This window comes from Falco peregrinus, chromosome 1 (assembly GCF_023634155.1).
Source record: "Falco peregrinus isolate bFalPer1 chromosome 1, bFalPer1.pri, whole genome shotgun sequence".
Lineage (NCBI taxonomy): Eukaryota > Metazoa > Chordata > Aves > Falconiformes > Falconidae > Falco > Falco peregrinus.
This window is the reverse complement of record NC_073721.1, coordinates 26,188,947-26,213,397: the sequence shown is the minus strand read 5'-3', so window position 1 is coordinate 26,213,397 and position 24,451 is coordinate 26,188,947. Positions and strand designations below refer to the sequence as shown.

At 40.0% G+C, this 24,451-nt stretch overlaps 2 protein-coding genes across 5 annotated transcripts in view; both read right to left on the bottom strand.

Annotated features, from left to right (window-relative positions):
- Positions 1 to 105: 105 nt before the first annotated feature.
- On the bottom strand, positions 106 to 17,567 carry NOC3L (NOC3 like DNA replication regulator). The gene is made up of 21 exons (XM_055807707.1): positions 17,490 to 17,567; positions 15,972 to 16,179; positions 15,461 to 15,584; positions 12,508 to 12,665; positions 12,340 to 12,396; positions 11,176 to 11,306; positions 10,388 to 10,549; positions 9,752 to 9,845; positions 9,375 to 9,550; positions 9,028 to 9,156; positions 8,468 to 8,599; positions 7,977 to 8,057; positions 7,282 to 7,382; positions 6,747 to 6,819; positions 6,606 to 6,669; positions 6,447 to 6,518; positions 5,323 to 5,504; positions 4,967 to 5,095; positions 4,254 to 4,351; positions 2,326 to 2,410; positions 106 to 618 (listed from the first exon to the last, which is right to left on the bottom strand). The coding sequence occupies exons 1-21, from the start codon at positions 17,496 to 17,498 to the stop codon at positions 487 to 489; spliced, it is 2,397 nt and encodes a 798-aa protein (XP_055663682.1). The 5' UTR covers positions 17,499 to 17,567; the 3' UTR covers positions 106 to 486.
- Positions 17,568 to 17,790: 223 nt separating this feature from the next.
- Positions 17,791 to 24,451, bottom strand: part of TBC1D12 (TBC1 domain family member 12) — a 45,134-nt gene continuing 38,473 nt past the window's right edge. For 3 of the 4 annotated variants that reach the window (XM_055812677.1, XM_055812684.1, XM_013300497.3), the window contains 5 exons: positions 24,214 to 24,285; positions 22,180 to 22,308; positions 21,750 to 21,859; positions 19,713 to 19,971; positions 17,791 to 19,472 (listed from right to left, as the gene is read on the bottom strand). In XM_055812677.1, the coding sequence (XP_055668652.1) occupies positions 19,404 to 19,472; positions 19,713 to 19,971; positions 21,750 to 21,859; positions 22,180 to 22,308; positions 24,214 to 24,285 (639 nt within the window). In that variant the 3' untranslated portion in view covers positions 17,791 to 19,403. The remainder of the gene's footprint in view (positions 19,473 to 19,712; positions 19,972 to 21,749; positions 21,860 to 22,179; positions 22,309 to 24,213; positions 24,286 to 24,451) is intronic. The other variant, XM_055812687.1, reaches the window with a different exon arrangement.

The window sequence follows — 24,451 nt, the reverse complement described above, 5'->3', positions numbered from 1 at the left end:
CAAGTGAGACAAGTGGTTAGGAGACATCAGGAGAGAAACACAAAAAATGCAATACATATTCCAAATCTCTAAGTATCTTAAACATCAAAGAAGTCAACATCATGGTAAAATTTCCAAAATATTTATTAATTTATCAACACAACCCAGTGATTTCTCAGAAACACAGATGTCTATACTCTGTTATAAAAATTAGAAAATATATAAACAAAAATACTTTTAATTCATGGTTGCAAACAATTTTTAAATGACCTGGTTCTGTATCCTTTAAAATTACTGATGTGACTGCGGTTCCCAAGCCCTGAGAACCTCGGCTCGGCGATTAGGCAGAGGCCTTTTAACTCTGTGTGAAAAAATGCTGTTACAGTTTTTGTGTGTTTCTATGTTCAGACAAAAGCCTACTTGAATTCCTTCAATGATGAGTGGAAATTCCTTTCAGCATCTTTCTCCATAGTTAAGAAGCCAACTGAACATGACTGATAGATACATTTACGACAAGGATGAGATCTTCAGGTGTTTAGCAAAATCCAAGGGTTTGTGAACAGCAGTCTCACTGAGGGGTTGTTGAAGCTGTTTGTTTAGCTCTTCATCTATAAATGAACCCATTTGCGAGAATGTATCCTGAAAATGACAAAATATTAGTTGCGTTACTAAACAAGGCCAGTATGTGTTTTCCACGCATAGCTTAGATTAGCAGTCCTGTTCCTCTCCCGTGCCCCTGGTCATCTAGACTAGACCTATGGAACTGGCAGCTCAAGTGTACCTGGCCTGCCAGCAAGACTCACTTGGCTGCAGCAAAGGTGTCAGGCAGTCCTTCGCAAGCTCATGGTTTTGGTGAAGATTTTTTTTGTTTGGTTGTAAACTGGGCTTTAGAAGAATGCCTACTCCACATAGCCACAGCTTCCAGCTCTGAAGGCGCTTACAGACTGTGTCCTGTTCAGCACACCTTATAAATCAAGCATCTCCGAGCAAAAGGCCAATGAAAGTAATAATGGTAGTGGCAGAGCCTGCAAAGTCAGAAAGGAATGCCCTGACCCTGCCTCCAGGGAGCCCTTCTGCCTGCGGCCAGATCTGGAGCCCTCCGCTCTTTCCTAGTGCTCTGCACATGATTTACACCTCCCTGTTAAACTCTTAACACTTGCAGAGTCCAGTATTCTGTGGACTCAAGGACGAATGAGATCCTCTTTAGTGGCGCACAGGGAAAGAGAACTCTAATTCAGAGCTCCTGTCAGCAGGGGGGAGGTGCTGACAGACAATGGCAGCATGGCACACAAAGGAAAGCATGCAGATCAGATAGGGTAAAATTTAGATGCCGCCAAAATTTCTTAAATGAGCCAAACAACCAGAGACTAGGAATGATTCCAGGGTAATTTTCCCAGTTATGTCCATTATAACCACTTACGGACAGTTTGTTCTCTCTGTTATCTTCCTCTTCCTTTGTTTCTACCTTAAAGAACTTGTGCATTTTCTTTTTTTTTTTTTTTTTTTTTTTGCACTACACAGAACTCTACCTGCTGTTCCCAGCCTTGTTCTGCCAGAGCTGCTGATATAACACCCCAGCAGCACAGACATGTCATGCAGTCATTGTAAAAGGACAGAATTCCTAGGTACAAATACATTTTCAGAAGTTGCTTCTCTAAAATGGAAAAAAAAAAAGTGCTCACCAGGCTTTAGCTGACATTACATTAAAACTTGAAAGCACTAACAAGATTAATACTGTTTTCATTAGGAAATAGGAAGACTACCACTTTAAAGGACACACCCCTCACTGTACATTCAACGGGGCTGGCATCTCAAACACATCCAGTGCTGAGGATCTAAAAAGTGTTCACCCATTTCCCCTCTCAGTACTAAGCTCTTTGTTCCCTTCTAATTTACACTTTTAAGCTACAAAGCGACACTAACGGGGATCAGTATCCTCCTACATGCTAAGTCAAAGGCTCTGGAAATCAACTGTCCTGCCAGCTACCCACACCGGGGAAATAACAGCTGGCTTTTTACTGCTGCCTTTTGAACAAACATTAGCTCATCATTAGAAAAGAGGGACAAGAAATCTGCACTGAAACACTGAAAAGTGTAAACAGTAAATAACAGCTACAACACCTTGCTACATTAACTGATGCTGTATGAACAGCTCCACTTCCCATAGCACTGACTACAAAGAAGGAACAAAAGCTATCTTATACCAGCTAAAAAAAAAAAAAATAATACTTGACACAAAGTACAGCAACCAGAAAGCCCAAGTGGGAAAATACATAGTGAGCCAGCAGACACAGGTTAGACTGATCCATCATGTAGTTAAAAAAGGACACAGATATGAGGCAGTACCTTTCTTCTGGGCGTTACTGATGCAACAGGAGGATTAAAGGTCATTCCTCTCGTATTGTATGCCTCAAAAAGTTCTGTAGCAGGCCTACAACAAAAACCACAGTGAAAAACACCAAACCAAGAGACACACACACACCATCCGCACCCTCCACCATGCTTTAAGAGAACTCTTCAGAGTATCAAGCATCACCTGGAAAAGGCTGGAAGCCAGCAGCTGGGAAACAATGCAAGTAAAAGCAAGTACAATGTGTCTAAATACTCAGCTGTAGGACAGAAGAAATGGGAGACAAGAAAACTGTTCTGTTGGCTTGCCAGAGCTCCAAGTAGTCACTGCCTGCCTTGTACATATTTGAAAAAGTAACACAAAAACAACAACAAAAAAAAAGATAAGTGGATAAAGGTTATCTAGCTGACACAATGTGCTAGAATTCCCAACGGTTCCTTACCAAAGGGTTTTATGAAAACTAAGCAGCCGTGTGAGAACAAGGAAGACCACAACATGGGAAAAGAACTGGTTAAAAGACAGGGAACAGAGGACAGGAGTCTACCATCAGTTTTTGCAATGACAGGAAGAAACAGTGGATTTCCCCAAGGTCTGTGCCAGGACCTGTGTTTTTCAACACGCTCGAAGAAGAGCTGGAGAGTACCAGGTTATTTGTGGTAGTAAGAATGAACTGCTTGTAAAGAACACATAGGCTGTATGAGATGGTCAGTAAAATGGCAAAAGTAAAATGGCAAATGAAATGTAGTATGCAAAAAGACAAAACGGAGAAAAGCAATCTCAGCTTCATATAAAAACAACAGGCTCTGAGCTGACTACTATCACATAAGGAAAAAAATCTTGTTGTTACGACAGATACTTTCATGGGATTGTGTGTGCTGTTTGGAGTTCAAAAGAAACAGAACAGAATAAAAAATAGTTACATCAGACTATAAATCCACAGATCACATCTCAAATATTGCATCCAAGTCTCCAATTTCCTCATCTTTAAACACTTGAATTCAGCAACAGGCAACAACGATGAAAAGTGTGGAACATCTCCTGTCTGGGCCAGATCCCTTCAGCCAGAAGAGAAAGCAGATGGAGGGGCAGTATGATAGAGGACTACCAAGTCACACGAGGCACAGAAAGAGTCTTGGAGCAGACTGTTCATTTCACTTCCCAGAGCAAGAACCAGGGACTGTTAAACAATGCACGCTGGCACCAGGTTCAAAATAACAGGTAGGTCTTAATGTAATGAGCTGTGTACTCATGGAACCGTTACCAAACAATGCCGTATTTGTAAAACGTGTGCTTTGGTACAAGGGACACTAAAAAGAATTCCATTAAGAGGTACTAAACAGAAAACAGTATGAGGTTCAGGAAATCTACCAGGCTCAAACCAGTCAGAAGCTAGCACACTGCTCACAGTGTCTCTCTTACGTGCTTGCCCTGTTTTTACTCTTCCGAGGCACCAGCTTCCAGCCACTGCTGAAGACAGGATGCTGAATTAGATCCTTAGTCTGAACCAGGATGGCTTTTCTTATGTTTTAACATACGATGGGACCTTATGCTGCAAACTGGTTTCCAGTTTACACTGGACAGCCACAGTTCAGTGATCCTGATCCATATTCAGATCAGGGCTGCTACTGAGGAAATGCAGACATTTTTCTCCCATGGGAAGAAAGCACACCACACTGTGAGATTTTTACCCTTGTCACAGCCTGGCAACAAGCCTCAAAAGGGAAAAAAAAAAAGGCAAGCAAAAAAAAAAAAAAAAAGGCTGTCAACATTCTGTATTCTGTACTGGCAGAACAACAAAGGAACCGAGTCTGAAGAATCTTCTGACTTCATGGATAATTATTTTTAGGTATTCCATTAGTGAAGTATGAGCAACAGATTCCTTTCAGGGCACTATTTTTATAAACAGAACTCTCTGGTAACTCACCTTTGGCTCAAATCAAGTGAAAGAGCTCCTGAGCCTTCAGTTGGAGCTCCAGCAATAAGGTGACCTGCAAATTTCTGCACTGTTGGATGATAGTGTCTCTGAAAGAAAGGAAGAAAGAAGGCAGTTGACTGAGGGATAATGTATTTATGCATGGATTCTCGCACTTATTTCCATTTCAGTAAGATGGAAGGTTCTGCTTTTGTTTTAGACAGAGAAACTGAGCATCCCAAAACAGTCAGTTTCTGAGGCTAAATGAATGAGAACACCCAGTCATACATTTATTCACTAGTACATCAGGCTGTGACTACAACTCTCCACGGTTAATCTAACTCTACTCCCAGAAGGCAGGATGAAGAGCAGAGGAAGCCCTCCCCAAACGCTAAACCCTGGCTGGAATGAGACATCAAGGTGTCAGCTACTCCCCAGAGAAGGGCTGGACTGCCAGGGAACTTAGCAGATTGGAAAAGCCTCCAAAGGAGTCTTAGTAGGCAACCTGCAGTAAGATCCTGTGTGGTACCTATGCACATTCCCTTTTGAGCTCATTCCTTCCCTGTACTACCGCACTGCTCTTCCTCTTTGTATGGAATGGGCTCATGTGTGCCAGATTTGGTAAGCCTGATGATGTCTGATGTCTATTTTTCTAAAACACAGAAACATTTGGCAGCTGTTTACTGCTGACTTTTACTTCCCAAATCACTCAGTTGCTCACTAACCTGCAGTAAATGCAGCTCCCACAGAGCTGTGTTCTGAGCATTGCAATGCTCTGGTTCATCTAGTTCTGGGAGATAAACTCCACTGCCTTGAGATTCGTTGTCTAGTAAGAGGTCCATCTTTGGGAACGTCTACAACGTAAAAAAACAGACCGAATTGCTTATGTTACACATCCAATTATAACATGGTTAAGCTCTGGTTTCATTCCGTGACAATCAGTCTCAGCAGCATTTAAGGATACTCTGTTTTCATTATTCTTGCTTAAGATACTTCAAAATATTTTGCATTAAATCATTTTGTCGAAAAAACTCAATAACCTTTAAACAGTAAGCTAAAAATTCCAACATGTAAAACTTACTTGCATTAATATCCTGTTTGTTGCCAAGATCCCAACACTGGAATTTGGAAGTACATGAAGAGCAAGCGTGGAAAGTCGCTTTAGGAAAGCCAGAGCTCGCTGCTGGGAAACTTGCTTTCTCCGCTTGGCAAACATGACATCGAGGCACTGGAGCACAATCCCTATATCATCATTGGTACGACCTCAGAAGCAGAATTTCATACAGTTAATAACCATTTCGAGGAACATACAGCTAAATACTCTGCTACTGACTGCACACTGGAACCTGAGAAACAGTATGAAAGCTAAGAAGTTCAAACACAGCACTAAGCATCCATCCTTTTTTGGTAAAAAAATAGTCTGGCTTTGAACAGAAAAAAAATGTATCATTGTTTTTTGTGCTCTTTTCTAAGAAATTATTTGTTCCATCAAAAACATCTAAACATTAGAAGCAGTTAAGTGTTATAACCCTAAACATTATATCATCTAATAATCATGCAAAGATTTAGTCTTCTACCCATGCAGAATGTTTTCTCTCAATCCTTCCTCCTTAGTGAATACACATTTATGAAGTTAATTAAAATTATGTTAATTTAGAATTTTATAATTATTTCATAAACTATTTAGCTTCTTAGAATTATTAGAAAATTTAGATTATAAAATTAGAATGTCAAAATTATAAAGATCAGAAATATAAACCAGAAGGTTTTAGAAAACAGAATTTAAATTGGAATTATTTTTTAAATTACATTAGAAAAATCAGATTCTTCTCCATCAGAGAAAGAATCAAAGGAAAAATAGACAATTTTTAAATTGTCACTGAAAGAAACAATTATAAGGAAGTCAAAAAGCTTAAACTGAAGACGGGATAAACACTTACCAGAGATCGCTTCATTAGGGAATGCCAAGTATGTGATGTGATTAGAACCTGTTACCATATATTGCAGTAATACTTCTAGTATTTGTATTGCAGTAATGCAATGTGCAACTTGAGAAAAAAGTAGATTCGAACAGACAGTAACATTTTCAGGACTCGGGTATCTTAAAACAACTGTAGTTTATTGACACTACATTAAGGCTATGATACCAAACAAGTAGAATAAACATTATCTAGGTAAGCACTGAAAATAAGAATCTGGAGTTACCTGCATGTAGGCTGAACAGTGTCTTGTAAAGATGTGTGTAGAATTTCATTGGATCAATGTTAAGGACATCACCTATTAAAGTAATCCCAAATAAATACATTTACTCCGTTAATTTATCAGACAATATTAAACAAAAGTTTGTTTTTAAAGATCTCTTACCTTGACCAGAGAGTATATGAAAAGCACTGAGAATGCAATGAAGACTCTCACGATAGCTTAAATCCTAAGAACACAAAACTGATTAAGTACCCAAAAGAATACAATTTTAAGGAAATTGTAATAAAACTAAGCTCAACTTACCCCAGATGCAATAAGAGAATGAAGGACAATCAACAGGTCATCAAAAAATTCCACATTTATGAGATGAGCAAACCTGGAATCAAAGAGATACTGATTTTTAAACTATAGACATCATCTGAAAACTCAATTCAAAGTATCCTGAACAGCCAAAATCTGCACCTTAAAATCAAAGCTAAATCAAATGCTGAACATCTATTATCTTTACATACATGGATGACTCAGCCCCCAACTGCTAATCACAGCATCCTTATAGCACTAGAGACATGCTCATGTTCTTCGGGAAGTAATCAGACAAAATGATGGAATCACATCACACCCTGCTGGGTTTGCATCACATCGATTCTATCATGGGAAATTACACATCACATTGAAATTATTTTAGGTGAAAACTTCAGCAGAGAAATAAAAGAATTTCAACAAATTTGTCAGGGACCATCTTCTCTCACTGCTTAGAAATCCCTTTCAAAGCCAAAAATCCCTTCAGTGCTTTATGTCTTTTCTAACACACATGAAACAAGGTGGACTTGGTTCTTACTTTGCAAGACCTTCTAGCACGGCTGGCAAAAGTGGAGACTTCTGAGCCTTCTTCAAGATTCTAAAGTAAGTTACAAATACAATATTCAAGGTCTCTGTGTGCTGAAGGAAAGAGAATGAAATAAAATACTTAAGCATGGAAAACGGATATTTCTACTTCACTTAAACTGAAATGAAAATGCTTCTCTCTGTCTAAGCCTGCACTCAGGCCTTCCAAACCAAGTGCCAAGACTGCTATCTCTGCTCTTCTTATGCTGAAAAGCTCAAGTCCTGCCCTCCTGCCCCCTACTTTGTCCCCTCACACTCTCCTAGCTACAAAGCCTCTCTTCCCTCAGTCCATCCATGATAGCCACACTCCTCTTTTGCCTAAAGGCCAGCCCGAGAGGCTGGGAACAGCCATTACATAGTGTCATATGGAACAGGGTACCTGAAGCATGAATGACAATGGATTCAAATACCTTATTGTGCAGAGAACAGAAGGAAATCGGAATGGGTAAGTTGGCTTTCCTGGGTAAACCAAAAGGGCTTGGTTTACTAAAACCTAGACCTTCGGCACAGGCAAAATATTTGTAAGCTTCCAAAATTAGATATAGTGTGGAATGCTGACAGGTTGGGATGGAGGGGAGACACTTGGTTACAAAAGGGTTAGAAGCTGATACTGTGCAAAAATAGAAAAATAATCCCTGAATTACTTACCAGCTTCAGTTTTTTTTCTTTACTTTCTGACGCTTCTGCTTCCAAGAGTTCTCGTTCCAGTTTCTCTTCTGCTTTCTTCCACTGAAAACATACATTTGATTTGAAGACAACAGATTAAATGCTTCTGAAGAGCCTGGATGTCCAGGTTCCAAAGATACCCAGACAACAAATCTGTCTTGTGAGTTGCTTAAGTCACCCTATGATGCTACTAAGTATACCTATATATGATGATACTAAGTATATCTAAGGTAACCAGCTTAGATATACTCCTTCCTAACAGAAACACGCAAAGGTATTACCAACACCAGAAAGAGAAAAAAATTAGGAAGGTAATTAAATCTCTGTAGAACCTCATAAATGTTCAAGTACAATGCAAACACTCATCATTGATGCTGACAGTTAACAACGGCAACAGGAGAAGTGCAATCACTACTAGAACAAGTAACTGCATAAAGCCACTGAAGTAGAGCCTGAGAAAGCTCAGGTCATACCTTTCTTTGCATTCTTGAAAGATTTTTTCTTTTCTCTTTGTAAGTCATGAACTTTTTCTTTGGTGCAATGTCTTCAGAATCTTTTTGTAATTCTACTTCCTTAATTCTCAAGTGAAGAAATACTTTTAATACCTATTGTAAAATAAAATAAATGCATGAAAGATGACAGAGGGTAAGAAATCCTGAATTCCATTCCAGCTGGTCAAAAGTTCTTCTGTTTACCCCCTTCCTGTTACTTCATCCCTGTCTCTCTCCTCTCTGCTCTCAGTTCCTTCCCCAATACTGTTCATTTCTATCCATTCCTCCATTTGCCTCTCTCATTTCAAGTCTCCCTGCCTGACTTAACCCACGCCTCTGTGGGGATCTGATCTCCTCCTCCCCCGTCCCATCCCTCCCTCCCTCTCTAACCCTCTGACTCAGCCCACTCCTAGGCTGCCTGTGTTCTGACAGAGTAAGGAGGCTGTTTGTTTGTAGCCAGCCGCTGCACTATCTTTAACTTTCAGGTTTCTTTTAAACCACTGACAGAAGAAAATCACGTAGTACAACAGAAAGCCTCTTACCTCAGGTCTGACATCGTAATTTCTACCCCTCACAAGGCCAGAAATGACCTTAACTACACCAAGGGAAGCATAGCCCAACTTGTCTTGTTTGAAGAGCTTCTTAACTGCCTCAAAGCACAGTTCGGAGATCTGAAAAAGTAAATTAAAACAAATTATTCTGTAACGCTAAGTCCATGACAACAGCTAATTGATAATACTGATGGTATTTACTAATTAGGAAGTGGACACAGCCTGTAAAATAGCGAAAAGATATGGCCACAAGATCTGGATATTGTGGAATAAAGCTCAGAAATAGATTATTTTTCATGCAAAACAAGAACTCTTCCCCTAATCATAAAAGCACTCACCATTTTTGATGAATCATTCATGAGCGGAACAATGAGCACAATAATGTTATTGTGGAAGTTAAAGTGGGGTAGGGCCACAAGGAGCTCACACAGACACTTCACTGCTATCTCTGCTAGACCTTTATATGCTTTTAATGAGATGACATTGCTTTTCTTCAACTTCCTTTGTTTCCAATCTGCACAAAATATTATTTTTAGTTATTACTGTTCAGAATGTAGAGGAGCTTCTAAATTTTTACATTTTTAGTTACTGCAGGCATTCTCCTGCATACTTCATGCAAGCACTATTTCAAAGATAGCTGGCAGCATTCAGTCAGAGGAGGTATGCCACAAACAATTCTGCATTTACTACAAAAGATAGAAAGTGTTGACTGTACCTTTAATTGTTTGTTCCAGATTTTCCAAGTAAAATTTATACTGGCTCACAAGGCCTTCTTCAAATTCTCTCAGTTTCTGAGTTTCTTTTTTAACCTATAAACAACACAAATTAAATTTTATCTGGAGATCTAAATCCTGAAATTAGCCAATGGTGAAAAAAAACTGTTTTAAAACAAGTATCAGATATCTAAGTAAGTTTTTTTTCTAGACAGACATGCCCAGAAATGTATTAAAAATATTTCTACAGATTTCTATACGTGTTCTTGTGCTCAGAGGGCCTTTTCTGACTAGGCCTATCTCATTTATAGAGATTGAAGTGAAATTTTCAACTAGATGTTATTTAAAGCCATGACTCTAAAGTGGCACTACCTATATTCAAGAAACCTTCTAAAGAATTGTTTAAAAACAAGCTCCAGAAAACTCTGCATTTGTTCAGCAAATTATTAAACACATTTCAAAGAAATCTGTGGTGGTTAGGCAACAGTGTTGCATAATTTGCTTGCTTTCTAGTTCTCTTCAGCGTGACACAAAACACGGTCTTACTCCAAGGTTTATGATGAAAGTCACCCAGGTTTGGTGTAACTACTTTTGACCCCACAATACTCCATATTCTATAAAGAAACGTGGTATTTCACCTTGGTAGCCTTTTCTACTTCAGTGAGAGGCCGAATTTTGTAAGAAGGCACAATATCTTTGAATATCTCCATCAAAGAAACCATGACCAGCTTCCGAACAATCACAGCCACGTTAGGATCCTGTTCCATCAACATGGCACGCAGCTCCTTCAATTTTTTAATCTGATTAAGAAAAAAGGCAAAGTCAGCAGCAGATCACCCACAAACCGATGTACAAGCACAACGTACATTTCAGCAAGCCTGCCACAAGAAACGTGCCTCATTTTCAAATAGTAGAAAGCCATTAACTCAGCAGTTACTTACACTCTACTTAGCACTACACAAAGAGCCAAGAAACGCTAGATATCCCAACAGAATTTTTATCTTAGGAATGTTCAATCCTGGCTATTACAAACTTGCACAGGATTACAGAAAATTACTAGCATATCCTGAAACATTGAGAACTATCAGATACAACCCTGAAATCTGAGCTTAAATAAGGATCATGCTTCAGGAACAAGGTTGTTTGGACAGGAAATACCACAGACAGTATTATTCCTAAAACCACTAGTATTCAGAGGGACAAATAATTCCTGAACAGAACAGTCATCTGGATCTTTACCTGATTCAACTCCTCTGTACCAATCTATGCCAGCAGTTTCACTGAAAAGTGATACTACACTGACCTTCCTTGTTCTGCTCACGCATTTTTATGCTTTTGGTGTTGTTTGGTCACTTCAGATCTTTATTTATTGACTTACTGCACAGCACAGGCACACATACACGCACATTAAGTAAATGCTACCTACATTGCCATCTGGCTCGGAGAGAATGGCAGATGCTAAGGCAGCTATGTGCGTCTTCCTTTCCTGCAGCTTTTGCCTCCTTTGAGCAGCCATCTCCTCAGGAGTAAGAGCAGGCAGGGGTTCTTCAGTAGAGTCTAACACAAGGTGTGAGAGTTAGAAAAGAGGGTCAACTAGGGAAGCCCCTTAACAAATACCATATTGCAAACTACAGTTCTAGATACTGCATTTCAGATGGCTACCATGATAACCCCACACAAGAGTAACACAAGCAGTTCCACAGTAAAAGAAGTTCTAAGAATGACCTTGCTGAGCCTATATTAACCCAGATTAATTTTTGCTCTACTCCAAAATCTCATGCTTGCAAAAAGAAACAGATCAAATGTTTTTGAATCTGCAAATGGTATTCCCTAAGTACAGTGGGAACATATAAACCCAACACATGACCCCAATGGTGCCAAGATACTGCAGTGCTCTGCAGTTTGCAGCAAATTATTCACCATTCACTTTTTCTTTTAAAAAACACAACTGTTTTATTTGTATTTTCTGCGTATTATTTTCCAACAAGCATGTCTTCCCTCAACTTCAGATCGTATTTAGAGAACAGCAACCCAGAAGTGGCAGCTACAACTGCAACTGTTATTTGAACATGACACTTAACTGGATAGCAAACTGCAAATGAAAATCTGAATTTCCTGGTATTCTGGTGTTTTAACTGAAAAATTTCATAGACAGACACTCAAAAGCCTACACAAGTCTGCGTCCTGAACGGCATTTCAAAATGATCTCAGAGTAGTCAAACCAGAACCACAGCATATACTCAAGAGTATATCTTGTAAGAGCAAGATTTCCCTTCTCGCTAGCAAAGATGACACAACTGATATAAGGGGCTTCATGTAAGCATCAGTTCCAGGTGAAAATCAAAGTAATTTTAAAAACAGATTCTGAAGCCAGCTGTTCCTCAGGCCCTGGGATCCTAACAGGTAAGAAAGCAAGCTCTGAATAGTTGTTATGCTTTGGGGCAATAGGAAAATGAATATATTAAAAAACACCCTAAACAAAATGGATGTAAATTACAAACTTCCTTAGGGAACAGTGAAGTAGTCTTCAGATATGTCAGTGATTTGAAAACCCAAAACCCAACAAAAAGCAAACATGATGTTTTATTACCGTCTGCTTCCTCCATTTCTTCTGTATCCTCTTCTTCATCCTCTGCAACATTGAGAGCTGCAAAAAAAGAGCATCTAGTGTCACATATGTAACAAACACTGTAGAATTTTAAAACAACAAATTATATACATCTTGGCTACTACACCTATTCTGGAATCTGTGTCTTACCTGGCTTTTCCATAGTTTGGGGAATAATGCCACCCTTGTCTTTGATGGGGAGCAGATGGATGAGTTCTTTTTCTGGCTCAGTCTGCATGCGTCTTGGCATCTTCTCATATTTTTCAATCACACTTTCATGTTTTCGTTTTTTGATATGAACAGGTTCACTGAAAAATACAAGGCAAAGTAACTAGTCATGTAACTAGACAAGAACCATGTATGACAGTATACTGGCAGGATTAAATGTCTGCACTTAGAAAAATAAATACGGGCTGATCTTACTAAATGGTATGCTTGAGTGTGTTCACCATTGACAGCACTAGTCACCACTTAATCAATGAATGTTAATATTTATCTGTATAGGATCTTTGAATTTAGGACAGTGATTCACTAGGAAACTAAGCGTGAAATGAGCAAAGGTAAAATGCTTCTATTGATTCTGAATTTACATAAAAAAATTATTAAATGGTGTAACTGCTTATAGTACAGGCACACTATGAAGTGTTACCTGTTTATCTTATTAAAAACCTAAAAGCTAGGGATGAAGAATCACATTACTGAAGCCACGTGGTCTGTCTTAAAAGAACAAAAGCAGTGTTCCTGTTATAAGGGGTAGAGTTTCAACTACGGACACATGAAGGACTCTGAAAGCTCCAGGCTCATGGACTGCAAGGCTTCAGAAAGTAAAAATCACTTGTATGAGAAGTAGTTTTACATCGCAGACTCAGATTCCCTCCACACAACACAATCACTCTATGCATGCACTGTAAGGACACTGCACCAGCTTCGGCCTTGCTGTCCCCGCGTAGATTAAACCTTTCCTGTGTATCCAAACACTACTCAACTAGAACAGGAATTCTACACGTCTGTGACTGATCTGTTGAGCATGAAGAAAATACAACTGCTGTGAAAACAAGGGAAATTCTGGGTCATACCAGGCATCTGGAAGCCCTAGTACTAGCTGACGGGTTTTGAGACAGCACTGCTCCCATTCATATGGCAGTAAGTGACTCAGGGACTTTTCAAAATAAGGCAACAGTGAACAAATCAGGTGAAGCTTGTAAAGGCAAACATCCTTCAGAAACATGATTTCAGCCCTAAAATATTAAAAATTTTGGAAAAGAGTAAGTAAAATAGAAAGGTGCAAAATATGAGGATCTCATCACAGCCTGTCTCTCCCCTGAGCCACAGTGCTGCCTTACCTGCCTCCCTCCCCACTGTGCTCCTCCACTGCATGAGCAGGTGCCCTGACAGGGCTGAACCTCACTAAACATTTAACCCTGAGCAGTCCTCTCACTGGACAAACTCACAGGACCCTCTCGCTGGACAAACAGTCCAATGTCCTGCTTAAGATGTCCCACAACCTCGCTCTCCCTTGCCATGCCTTGGCCTTCCAAGCAATGCTTAACCAGGATGTGGTAATGAGTGGGTCAGTACATGCACGTTTTTATGCATCCCTACTCCATGTTAACTTTTACCACTGCTACTATCACTTTTCTACTCCGTTCACTGGAAAAGCTTGCGTCACACCCCACTGTCCAAGGGTAACAGAAATAACCCAGTGTGGTGTACCACCCTTTCACAGGGTATCTTTCTAGCCTGGGCATAGTTATACAAGAAGCTAAGTATTTAGTCTGTGCTATTACAAACATGTAATTCAGAAGTGGGTAATATGTAAGTGAGGTAATATCTGACAAGTTCTTAAGAATGATTACAGTTGATGAGAGTAAAACAGATCAAAAAGACATTCTCTAGTTTAAGGGAACACTATGAAAGGAGCTTAAAACTAGTAACAGTAGAACAGGTGAAAGAGCAACTCCTTCCATTGTGTTCTTCCATTCTAAAAATGCCCTCTCAAAATGAACACAAGACATGCAGAACTGCAACTTGAAAAATGTCACTAAATAAACCCACATGATAAATTTTGAGTTTTGCAAGACTTTAAACTTGCATGACACCCAGTTAGTTTGGGAGGAGGGAAAGGTTTAAAGTAAAATTCTTTCAATTCAAGAACTTGCAATGTGGCTACAAGAGACCATACAGTAGAGTACAGCACAACTGCAACTTTGGAAATAAAAAGTACTTTACTACTTTTTCCCTACAAACTAGACTAAATTATTAATTAGTAACTACAGTGAGCACTAACAAATTCATTTGTACTGAAATTAGCAGGAAAAAAAAGAAAAAAAAAGCTAGAATGCTCTCTCTTCTTGAAAAGAAAAAATATGCTTTTTGCTCATTTCAACATTTAGTCTGAAACAACCGCTCCAGAACTAATGAAAACAAAACTTTGCAGGGAAAATTAAAACTACCCTACAGCAGTTAGGCATAGAGAGTCTTTTCACATTCATCAAAAAAGGCAAGTTAAGATTTTCAAACAATCGTGTAACCAGACTACTCTGTAGAACTGTATTTGTAAAAACCTACAATTCTACAACTCAAGAGTACTATCCTTCTTTGTATTTCATTGCAAACTCTACCTAACACCTTGCTCCAGAAAACTGGTAACAAATTTTTTGTATGAATGTTGTGGTGTTGCATGGGTTTAACAGACATGGCTTCCAGAACCGTCTGGGGTCTTTTTACAGCAGTTTGTAATGCAATACGGAAAATACAGTGGCCCAATGTCCAGGGAGTGTCCTGAACACTCTATATAGAAAAAAAGTCCGTATACAGATTAAAACATTTCTTTCAGTTTGAGGAATGCTACTCATCTCACAGCCAAGGACCTCACGGGAAGGAACACTGTGCAGAAATAGTATCCTGAAGGTGAACATACTGATACACATCAATACATTAATACTGAATGTACTGACAGACTAAGGAAACACTAAACTGGAACTGCAAACAAACACCAGACTGAAAGTGACCTCCTGACATCTGTATTACATTACCTATTAATTACATATTAACCACACAAAACTGAATTAGTATGAAAAGCAGACAACATGACACCACTCACTTAGAAGAAAGATCTCTGGTTAAAAAGGATGCTTTTTGAGCCAAATCCTCCATTAATTTTAAGTCATCTTCATCCATCATGTCCAGCGGAAGAGCCTCTTCTTCCTCTTCTTTCCATTTTTCAGCTATTTTAGAAGATGGTATGTAAAGATTAAGAACCTGCATGTATATTCAAACTTGAAAACCTAACTCTGCCTACACCTGTGAGACCATTTTACAGCTTACTTCCACCTGGAGCTCATCAACCTTCTGCAGGTGTTTTGTGTCATCCAATAATGACCAGAGCACACACATTTCTACTATCTCCAGCTGTCAGATCCTGTTGCCAGAATGGCTACATTTTATATTTTTCATAATTCTTTTTATTTTCTTTAAACAAGGACAACAATTATTTGTACGCAGAAAATGAAATGTTGTTTTCTTGATACATAATTTTACAACATGAAGCAGTAGGATATTTAGTAACCCCCATACCTTTTTGCTTACAAAAATAACTCCGAGCAAACACTTACCAACTTGCTTTTTCTTGCACTCTTCCAATGGAAAAGGTTTTCTAGAGATAGCATCTCTGACAGCCTCCCTTAGCTTCTTTTGTTCTTTTCGATACTTCTTAGCAGCACTCTGCTGCTTGAACTGTTTATTCTTTAATTTGTTGTCAAGTTTTATTTTACTAGTTCTCAGTAACTTGCGAAAGCTTGGAACTCGTTTTGTGTTTTTTCTCTAGGAAACAAACAGAAAACTACAAGTAACTGACATGTTCATAGCCTTTGTGGCATTTATTTCATTCTTTCTGATCTCATTACATTCGTTTTTCTATCAGGGCCGAATGTGTTTCTTCCAAATAGTAGCATCAGTTAGCTCCAACGTCACCCAACCACATTACATTTTTGAGGCCTGCGAAGAATGTTTTACAGAAACAACTTCTTTATTAAACCCTATGTCCACCACTTTTAGACACACAAACACTTTAAGTAGGGTAAACAGATCGTCAGGGCACAGTTCTTTGCCCTGTGTGCTCAAAAGCACTCTACCTCATTTCTTCAAGATGCCATTCTGACCCAACATATGACAAGATACTGGTACTTGTACCAGTAATTTAAGGCAGCTTAAGGTATTGGCACAAGAGTGTCTTCCTGCAGCACATTTCCCCATGCTAAGCTCTCGCCCTCTCCCGACCCAAACTCTCCATAATGAGAGGCGGCAGCTGTACCGACGAGCCAAGGCTGCCTGTACAAGGCTCAGAACAGCACGATGCAGAAGCTACGTACGTGTTACAGGTGCCAAAGCTCAGAAGAACGAGGGCTCACGGAAAGCCCTGAGGCCCAGATCAATGCGGGTGCTCTGTGCCAAAACCACAAGCCTCTCCCGAGAGCGCTCAGCATGGAAGCGGCCCCAGCACAGCTCACCCAGCGAGGGGCGCGGGAAGGCAGGGGCCGCGGGGAGACAACGGGCCACCGCACCAGAACCTCAGTAAGGCAAGATGTAGCCCTCCAGCAGGCGGCCAAGCGTGGGGCTCCTCAAACCTGGAATTTTTGTCAGTTCACCTTTAAACTCCATTGGTAGCTTTGCCTACGGGGAGCGCGCTGCAGAGACAAGGAACACCGACGCGCGCCCCTACGCCGCACACGGGGCCCCTGAGCCAGGGCCGCGACAGGCGGTCAACGGCCCTGCCGGGGGTCGGCTCGGCCTGTGCCCCCCGCCGCCACGCCGAGCAGGGCACGCTGCGGGCTGCCGCGCCCCTCAGCGGAGCGGACAATCCTCAGCCGTTCCTCCTTCCGTGCCTTAGTCCGGGGCGGGCCGCAGCCCTTCAGGCACGCCGCTCTGTACCGCCCTCCCGCCCCACGGCCCCGGCCGCCCCGGCCCAGCCCGCTCGGCCCGGGGGCTGGAGCCCGCGCAGGAAAGCGACCCCCTCCCGAGGAGCCCGCGGCAGAGGCCCGGGCCCCGACCAGGCTGCTGCCGCCGCAGCACGCGGGGCAGCAGGAGGCCCGGGAAGCGCCGGCCCGCCCGGCCCCCAGCCCCCCGCGCCTCACCGGCTTCATGGCGGCGGCCCCTCGGCGCGCTGCGGCGGAAGCGGCGCGCGCGGGGGCGGAGCCGAGCCGAGCCCCCCAACCCCGCCGCCACAGCGCCCCCTGGCGGCGGAGGCCCTGCGCTCCATAAACCCACCCACCGTTACTGCAATGCTCCGGCCTCCGCCCCGCCCCGCCACGCCGCCGCCGGGACAAAGCGAACCGGGACGCAGCCGGCGCCGCGGGCAGCCCCCGAAGGTACGGGCCTGCCGCCCCCCTGCTCCCCTGCGAGGCACGGAGGATCCGCAAAGCAGCACCAGAGCCACCCGCTTTACGTTTTATTTACACAGGACTTGTTACTAGTGGTCTTAAAGGAAGGCTTGATCCTTCTATTTACAGTTATATACAGATTTATAGTTGAAAAGTAAGAAAACTGTACAAGATAACACAAAAATATAAGACAAATTGGATCCAATTAAAGTAGTGAATACATAAGTTAAGAAAATCTGACATTTACATTTCAAATTGTAATATTATGAGTAGCATATATGTAGTTTTTAAATCAGATAGTAAATGTAAGTTACACCACACTAAAATCTTTACCCCAATTATGTAGACTCTGCTTTTAAACAACAGACACCTGGAAGCCTCCTGCACCTAAAAATACATAATGGTAATTTTGACTTGATTTCCACAGAGGGACCAGTTACAAAAACCCACATGTAAGGAATTTATTTACATTAAATATTAGCAAAAATGGACCAAGAGAGTGCAAGTGTTCCTCACCTGCAGTGCTATCCATTGCAGATTTCCATCCCCTACAATCACAAGTTGTGGTACAGCATCTTCGAGAACTGGAAATGTTCAAAAACATCTGCCCTGACACTTTCAATATGACCTTGTGTCTCACAGTTAAAGATGTTAAAAGAATTACCACTCAACCAGATGCTTTTTGGATTTCAGTATTGCACACTAATAAAAGATAGTTTCAAAAACAATTCTGTGTCTCCATTATTCTGAAGTGTTACAAGTGGCTGCTCCTTTGACCACGCAAAGTCTGCAGATAGCTGTGTCAGTTTCTAGTGTTCACCGTTACATGCAAGTACTTCTGAGTTGGAAATGGCTTGACAAAATAGAACTTCTGGTGGCAAAACCCTTTCACAGAATACCCACTCCATTTTTAATAAGATGCACAACTGATACACCAAAACAAATGCTTAACACCACTCTCTTTGAAAGCTGTACGCTCTGAAAATAGCAGCCCTGATCTTACCACTGTTTAAAATTAAGATGATTTTTGCTCTGACAGGTTTGGGCACAATACGTCCACAGTTCCTGAGTTAATTACATTTGCCCAGACTGAAGAATGAAGCTGCAACTTAAAAAAAAACCCAAGCAAGAAAGACAATACCCCTTCCCAAATTTTAACCATCTTGCACATAAACATACCAAACAGCCTTATTTGGTCCTCAATACTTTCAAATGGTTAATTTTGGAGGTAATATTTGTACCAAAGCATTTGGTTTGGATAGCAGTTTTGGGGCCTTAAGATTTAGCTTTCCCTCACCAGCCAAAAAAGTGCCTTTGTGGTATTTGTAAAAAAAGTTATGCCTCAAAATTTTTTTTAAAGTACCAACAGAAGTTATTACAAATGTTTATTGCATTGAGCTGATTCTTTTAAAGTATTAAATATGAACTCCCCGACTTCTCAGTTTCATAGGTTTTAGTATTCTGTGTGAAAACAAATCTTCCCACGACAAAAGCTAATACTGGCAAAAGGGTGAAGATTCCATCAGTTCATTACTCCACTGAGAGCTGTGTCATTTTCCCACCTCATTCTCACACTTTCTACAGTGCTTTTCCACATAGAAGTGATGTGAAAACTCCTTTGTCATCATCAAGTGGTTTTCCACATTTTCAGTTGACCTCAACGTTACATTAGCTTTTCAGTGCTGGGCTGTGGTTCTTGTCCCCTTCTTTGTTGTCCTTCATTAGTGAGGCAAACACCTGGAAAAGTAAATTATTTAAGGAATATAAAAAAGTCTGCCTTATAAAAGAGATCAATATTAACCACCACAATATTAGCATGGAGATAAGTTTCTAAAATAAGACACTAGAAAGGAAGTGCCCATTGCTCAGAAGCCAGACATGCAGCATAAAGTAGTCATTGAGCGCCCCATATACTCACATGGTGGTATGTCTGGTTTTTTATATATGTGAATATATATATCTCCAAGAAAAACTCACCTGTGCCCATTTTTTGTTACTATTCTGCATCTGAATAGCTGCAATACAACTAAAAAGCTTTTCTGATGTAATGTCTTCTGGAAGTTTTGTTAGAAACTGTGCTATATGAATAAAGTCCATCTGCAGGAGAATATCTTCATATAATCGAAGGATACCTAATCCTGTCCTAAATAAAAATTCTTCCCCATCTCTACAGAAAACATCCCAGACACGACAGGCCAGATCAAGTGGTAACGACTTGCTGTAGAGTGTAAAAATCCTACAATTCAGAAGAAAAAAAAAAAAAAAAAAAAAGAACAGTTGTAACTTCAACCTATTTCAGAAAGATGAAAATACAACCCCCCTTTAAACCTCAGTTACATTAGCTGAGAATAAATAGATGACAAGTTATTTCATATGTTCTTATTTTTTCCCATATTTCAAAGATTCACAAGTCTCCTGTTTTTGAAGTCAGAACTCCTACTCTGAAACGCATCTTCTTTTTATGCTACAGGAAGTCTTCCATTTGAAAGCCACCTCCTTTAGGAAGCTGTGGCTAGAGAGGTTAAAAACTTCTTTACACTCAAACAGGGTATAATATACAAATAAAAACTTAAGCAACAAAGATCGTAACTGTGTAACTCAACCCTTCCCACTATTTAAGCCATATGGTTTAACGGCTGTTAGTCATGTTTTCTAAACAAAATCTAAAGCCACAAATCATCAACAGAAGGCTACATCCCACTAACTTACCAATGAGAATAACTACATTCCTGTGATACATTGTGAATGTCTATTCACACTAAAAATCACCATCTAAAACCAGTTAGTTTTTTTCTTACAAGATGAGTCCAATTGTATTTCTTATTGCAAACTTTATTTTTAAAAAGCATTCATTATACATGGGCAGAAAGTTCAGTCTGCTGTATGTACCTTATTGTTGAACCCCTCCCATAAATTTGTAGTGGTTCCCTTGATACAAAACACAGCATTCTCTGTTTCCCCATTACTCCTATCAGGAAGTGCTTCAGGAACCTCAGACTACCATAAAGGCAGAGTAGAAGAGGTTATAAGAGGAGCTCTCTTTATCTCAAGGACTTCTTTGGAACACGTGCAGGAATAACAATCTTCATTTCCCACAGGTAAGTGGAAGCAGAATATTCTAGCACTTCGTACAGCAGCACTATTTCTGCAACATACATAGGACTCCCAATCTGCCTAAACTCTCAGGACTGCAGCACACTCATGCCTCAATGCTGCTATTGTACAACCTGCTCCTGCTGAGGCTTACTGCTTACTGATAAGCTGTGTCTTACAGCCCAAATTCAAATGACACGGCATTTTTGTATTTAATTCTACCCAATCCAATTTACTCTATTGGAAACTTCTAACCCATATAATAACCCTATATGAAGCATATCTTTCTCCACACGTACACTTGTGAATAGACCTTCCCATATCTGGCAGCACTACATACAATTCAAGGATGCTTGCATTACTGCCTTCCATTACAGGCACATAATGTAGTTTGATACTCTGCTTTAGAGCATTCATTACTTGAAAATGTTCACTGTATTTCTAAGTTTATCCCTTCCCAAACCAGGTCCTAAATTTCATCCTCCTCCTGCTTTAAAGTCTATATTCCTATATTCACATTTTATTCAATAGCTGGCAATGCTCATTTAATCAAGTCACTTACAATCAGTCGTAAGACAACTATGATGGAGTAGCCACCTCTCCCCTACTTATCTTGCACATAGCTGAGTCTTACCCCAGCAATAAGAAAATCAGACGCACAGGAGGCCTGTGTGTCTCATTTTCTATATGAATAGATGTCACTCCTAGTCCCAGTCCATAAAGCGTGAATCCTGACAGAGGAACTGCAGTTGCACAGAACAATTCAGCACAACTTCACAAGACCTAAAAAGCTGAGGTACACACACACCTACTGAATGCTTTCTTTATGCTGTATTTCTATTGCTGAAAAAACTATAGCAAAATGGAAGGAAAGTGTTCCAACAGTTCTAAGGTTAGGTTTGCTGCGTCCTCTGAACTCACCAATCTATCAAATATATGTCTGGAGTAAGACTGTATGATTTGAAATGAAGAAACAATTTGGGAAGGTTTTCTTCAAAGAATACTTCAAAGGCTGCAAAGTATTTCAGCATCTGTAGAGACAGTAAAGCACTTCATAAGCAGTCACCAAAAGAACACTTAGTTGTAAAATAACACAAACCCCACCAAAAACTGAGGCTGTCAACATAGCGCAATGTGACTTCTTGGGATAAGTACGACAATTCAGCGTTTCTAGAGGAAAAATCAAAACAGTGGATTCTGTTTCATGCATTAGTATCTGGTATTCTCAATTTTGTAACCACAGATTAAAGTTCTCCACTATTCAATAGGACAAAAGGAATTAATCAATAAATCAGCTATGCTTCAATTCAAAAGATTGTTATGGTTCAAAACCAAAAAACTCTCTGCATACCATGCTGTGATCCACACGGAAAAAGGCCAGCTGGCATGGCTTGTTTAGAAGGTTAGCAAAGGCAATGAAAGCATCTGCCTCTTCCAGATTGAGAATGAGCACAGCAGCAATGAAGGACATCCCTTGTACCTTCAAGTGGGAAAAGCATCGGGCAAATATAGGTGAGTAGGTTCAGTACATCTTATATCTTTGGAAATGCAAGTATTTACAGTCTGCAATATATCAAGTACCATTGTGTAACATTTCCAGATGACAGAAACAACACAGACAAATAATTTTTATGCATGCAGTCAATTTGATTTCAGCAAGAAATAGGAGTGTTTTTTCAGATGCTGGTTTTAGGTGTTTAATGGAAGTTCTGGGAGGTCTCATGATCACAAGTCCTCAGGACTTGCAGTGCAAGAAAGTTAAAACTACACAGACTGGACGCAGAGCTCCTGAGAGAGAAAACTTGGCCTTGAATTCACTGTTATGGGAAAAACAGACATGGAGAAAACCCTCACATACAGGACAGTTTAGACCTAGACAGATATGTTGAAATTGAGACAAAATTCTGTTTCAGAACAGTCAACACATATCTTTCCACTTGCCAAACAGTATTTGCTCACATATGTAACATTACTTTTAAGTGGTGAGCTACAATACAAGTTTACATTTTTCCATGATTACTCAAAAACACTTTAGCTTGTAATCAGAGTGAAGAGCATTATTCTTGTAGTTGTTAACTAATGATCTGAATACTTATTATACTAAAAATAATTTTACCAATTTCAACTGCAGTGATTATTATTCCACTGTTTCTAGGCATCTATGCTGCCTGCTCCTCCTTTAAAAAAAACACTCAGTATTTTAACCAATTAGGGAGAAGAATACTGATATCAGAAACAATCTGTTTCCATTTTTGTGGGGCAGATGGGTGTGGAAATAAGATTACATTACATTTAATGCCATATTAACAGTAAAAATAAATCTATGATCAGAAATATCCAGGCTAGTTGTGTTCCTAATGAAAAAGAGAAGACCTCTACACATGAAAAGTTACTTATTTGCCTTTTAAGACTCCACCCTGAGAACAAGCAGTCTCAGAACCTGCAGAGTTTGTAATCTCACTTAAAGAGTATGGGAGGTTCTCCAAAAATGAGGTCACAGATGACAGAACTCAGGGCTAAAAACATTTCAACATGAAAAAACAACTTGATACTGATGCAGAGTCTGAAGCTTGACTGATTTAGAGAGGAAAATATCCTGTGCTAAACAATGCTTTGTTACATGCATTGGAGTAAAACTCTTCTTTTTAGCCCAGAAGCAATCAGAGCTTGTCAAAGGAGTTCCTAGCTACCCCCAGGAACAAAGAAAGAAAAAGAAGAGAAAAGCATGTTTGTTATTTAACTGCTTCTGTATGCTGACACCATTCAGAGAGATGTTAGGTTTAGTCAGTTGGTTTGTGGGGGTTTTGGCAGGTTTTTTATGGGTTTTGGTTTAGTGTTTTTTTCTTTTTTAAAAACAGTAATGTTTGCTGCAAACAATCTTATCTTCAGTGAACTCAGATGGAGCAATTAATCTTTGACAAGACACCAATGAGGAGTTTCTGGATTTCAGGATATATGGTAGTAAACCAGAGAGTACCACTGTGGAAATGACAGCAGTGGGAGCAACACCGGGACAGAACAGGCCAAGTGCTCACTGGAAATCCACTTAGCATGGGCGGGTTTTTTGTTATTATTTTTTTCCCCTATAGATACTCTGAGTCTTTCAGAACTATAGTGCCTAATGAACACATCTGTTTAAAATTTTCCATGCAAGCTACAATAGTATACTCATCCTTGACATTCAGTACATCTTGAGCTATTTAATTATCTGTAAGAGTTACCATCATTGTAACTGCTATGAGATGAGCAAATGCAAAAGTTGATTTTTTTTTTTTTTAAAGTGCAAGTAGCATGAAGTTTAGACAACCTACTCATTAATACACTCTAACACATGACATCTCAAGCTTATTTCCCCTGTTATAAACATTTTACAGCAAATACTTACGTATCCCACATCCGGTCTGTAACATGTATATGCTCCCAAAACACTATGCAGGAGATCATGATAAGGACCACCCTAATACAAGGGGAGGGACGAGGGGGATAAGAAAAAAGTTGTGGTTTTTTTATCACTTTATAAATAAAAGAAGGTAACAAGCCAGTATTTTAAGATGCAAGTGAGCCAGTGAGTTATTGCTTTGTTCACATCTAGAGTAACTTCAGTTTTTACTGTTACCATGTAT

Coding starts and splice junctions, on each gene's coding strand:
- NOC3L (XM_055807707.1), bottom strand. Junction 10,550..11,175: donor TCTCCGAGCCAGATGGCAAT/GTAGGTAGCATT, acceptor TTTCTTAATCAG/ATTAAAAAATTGAAGGAGCT. Junction 8,058..8,467: donor TTTCAAGAATGCAAAGAAAG/GTATGACCTGAG, acceptor GTATGTTTTCAG/TGGAAGAAAGCAGAAGAGAA.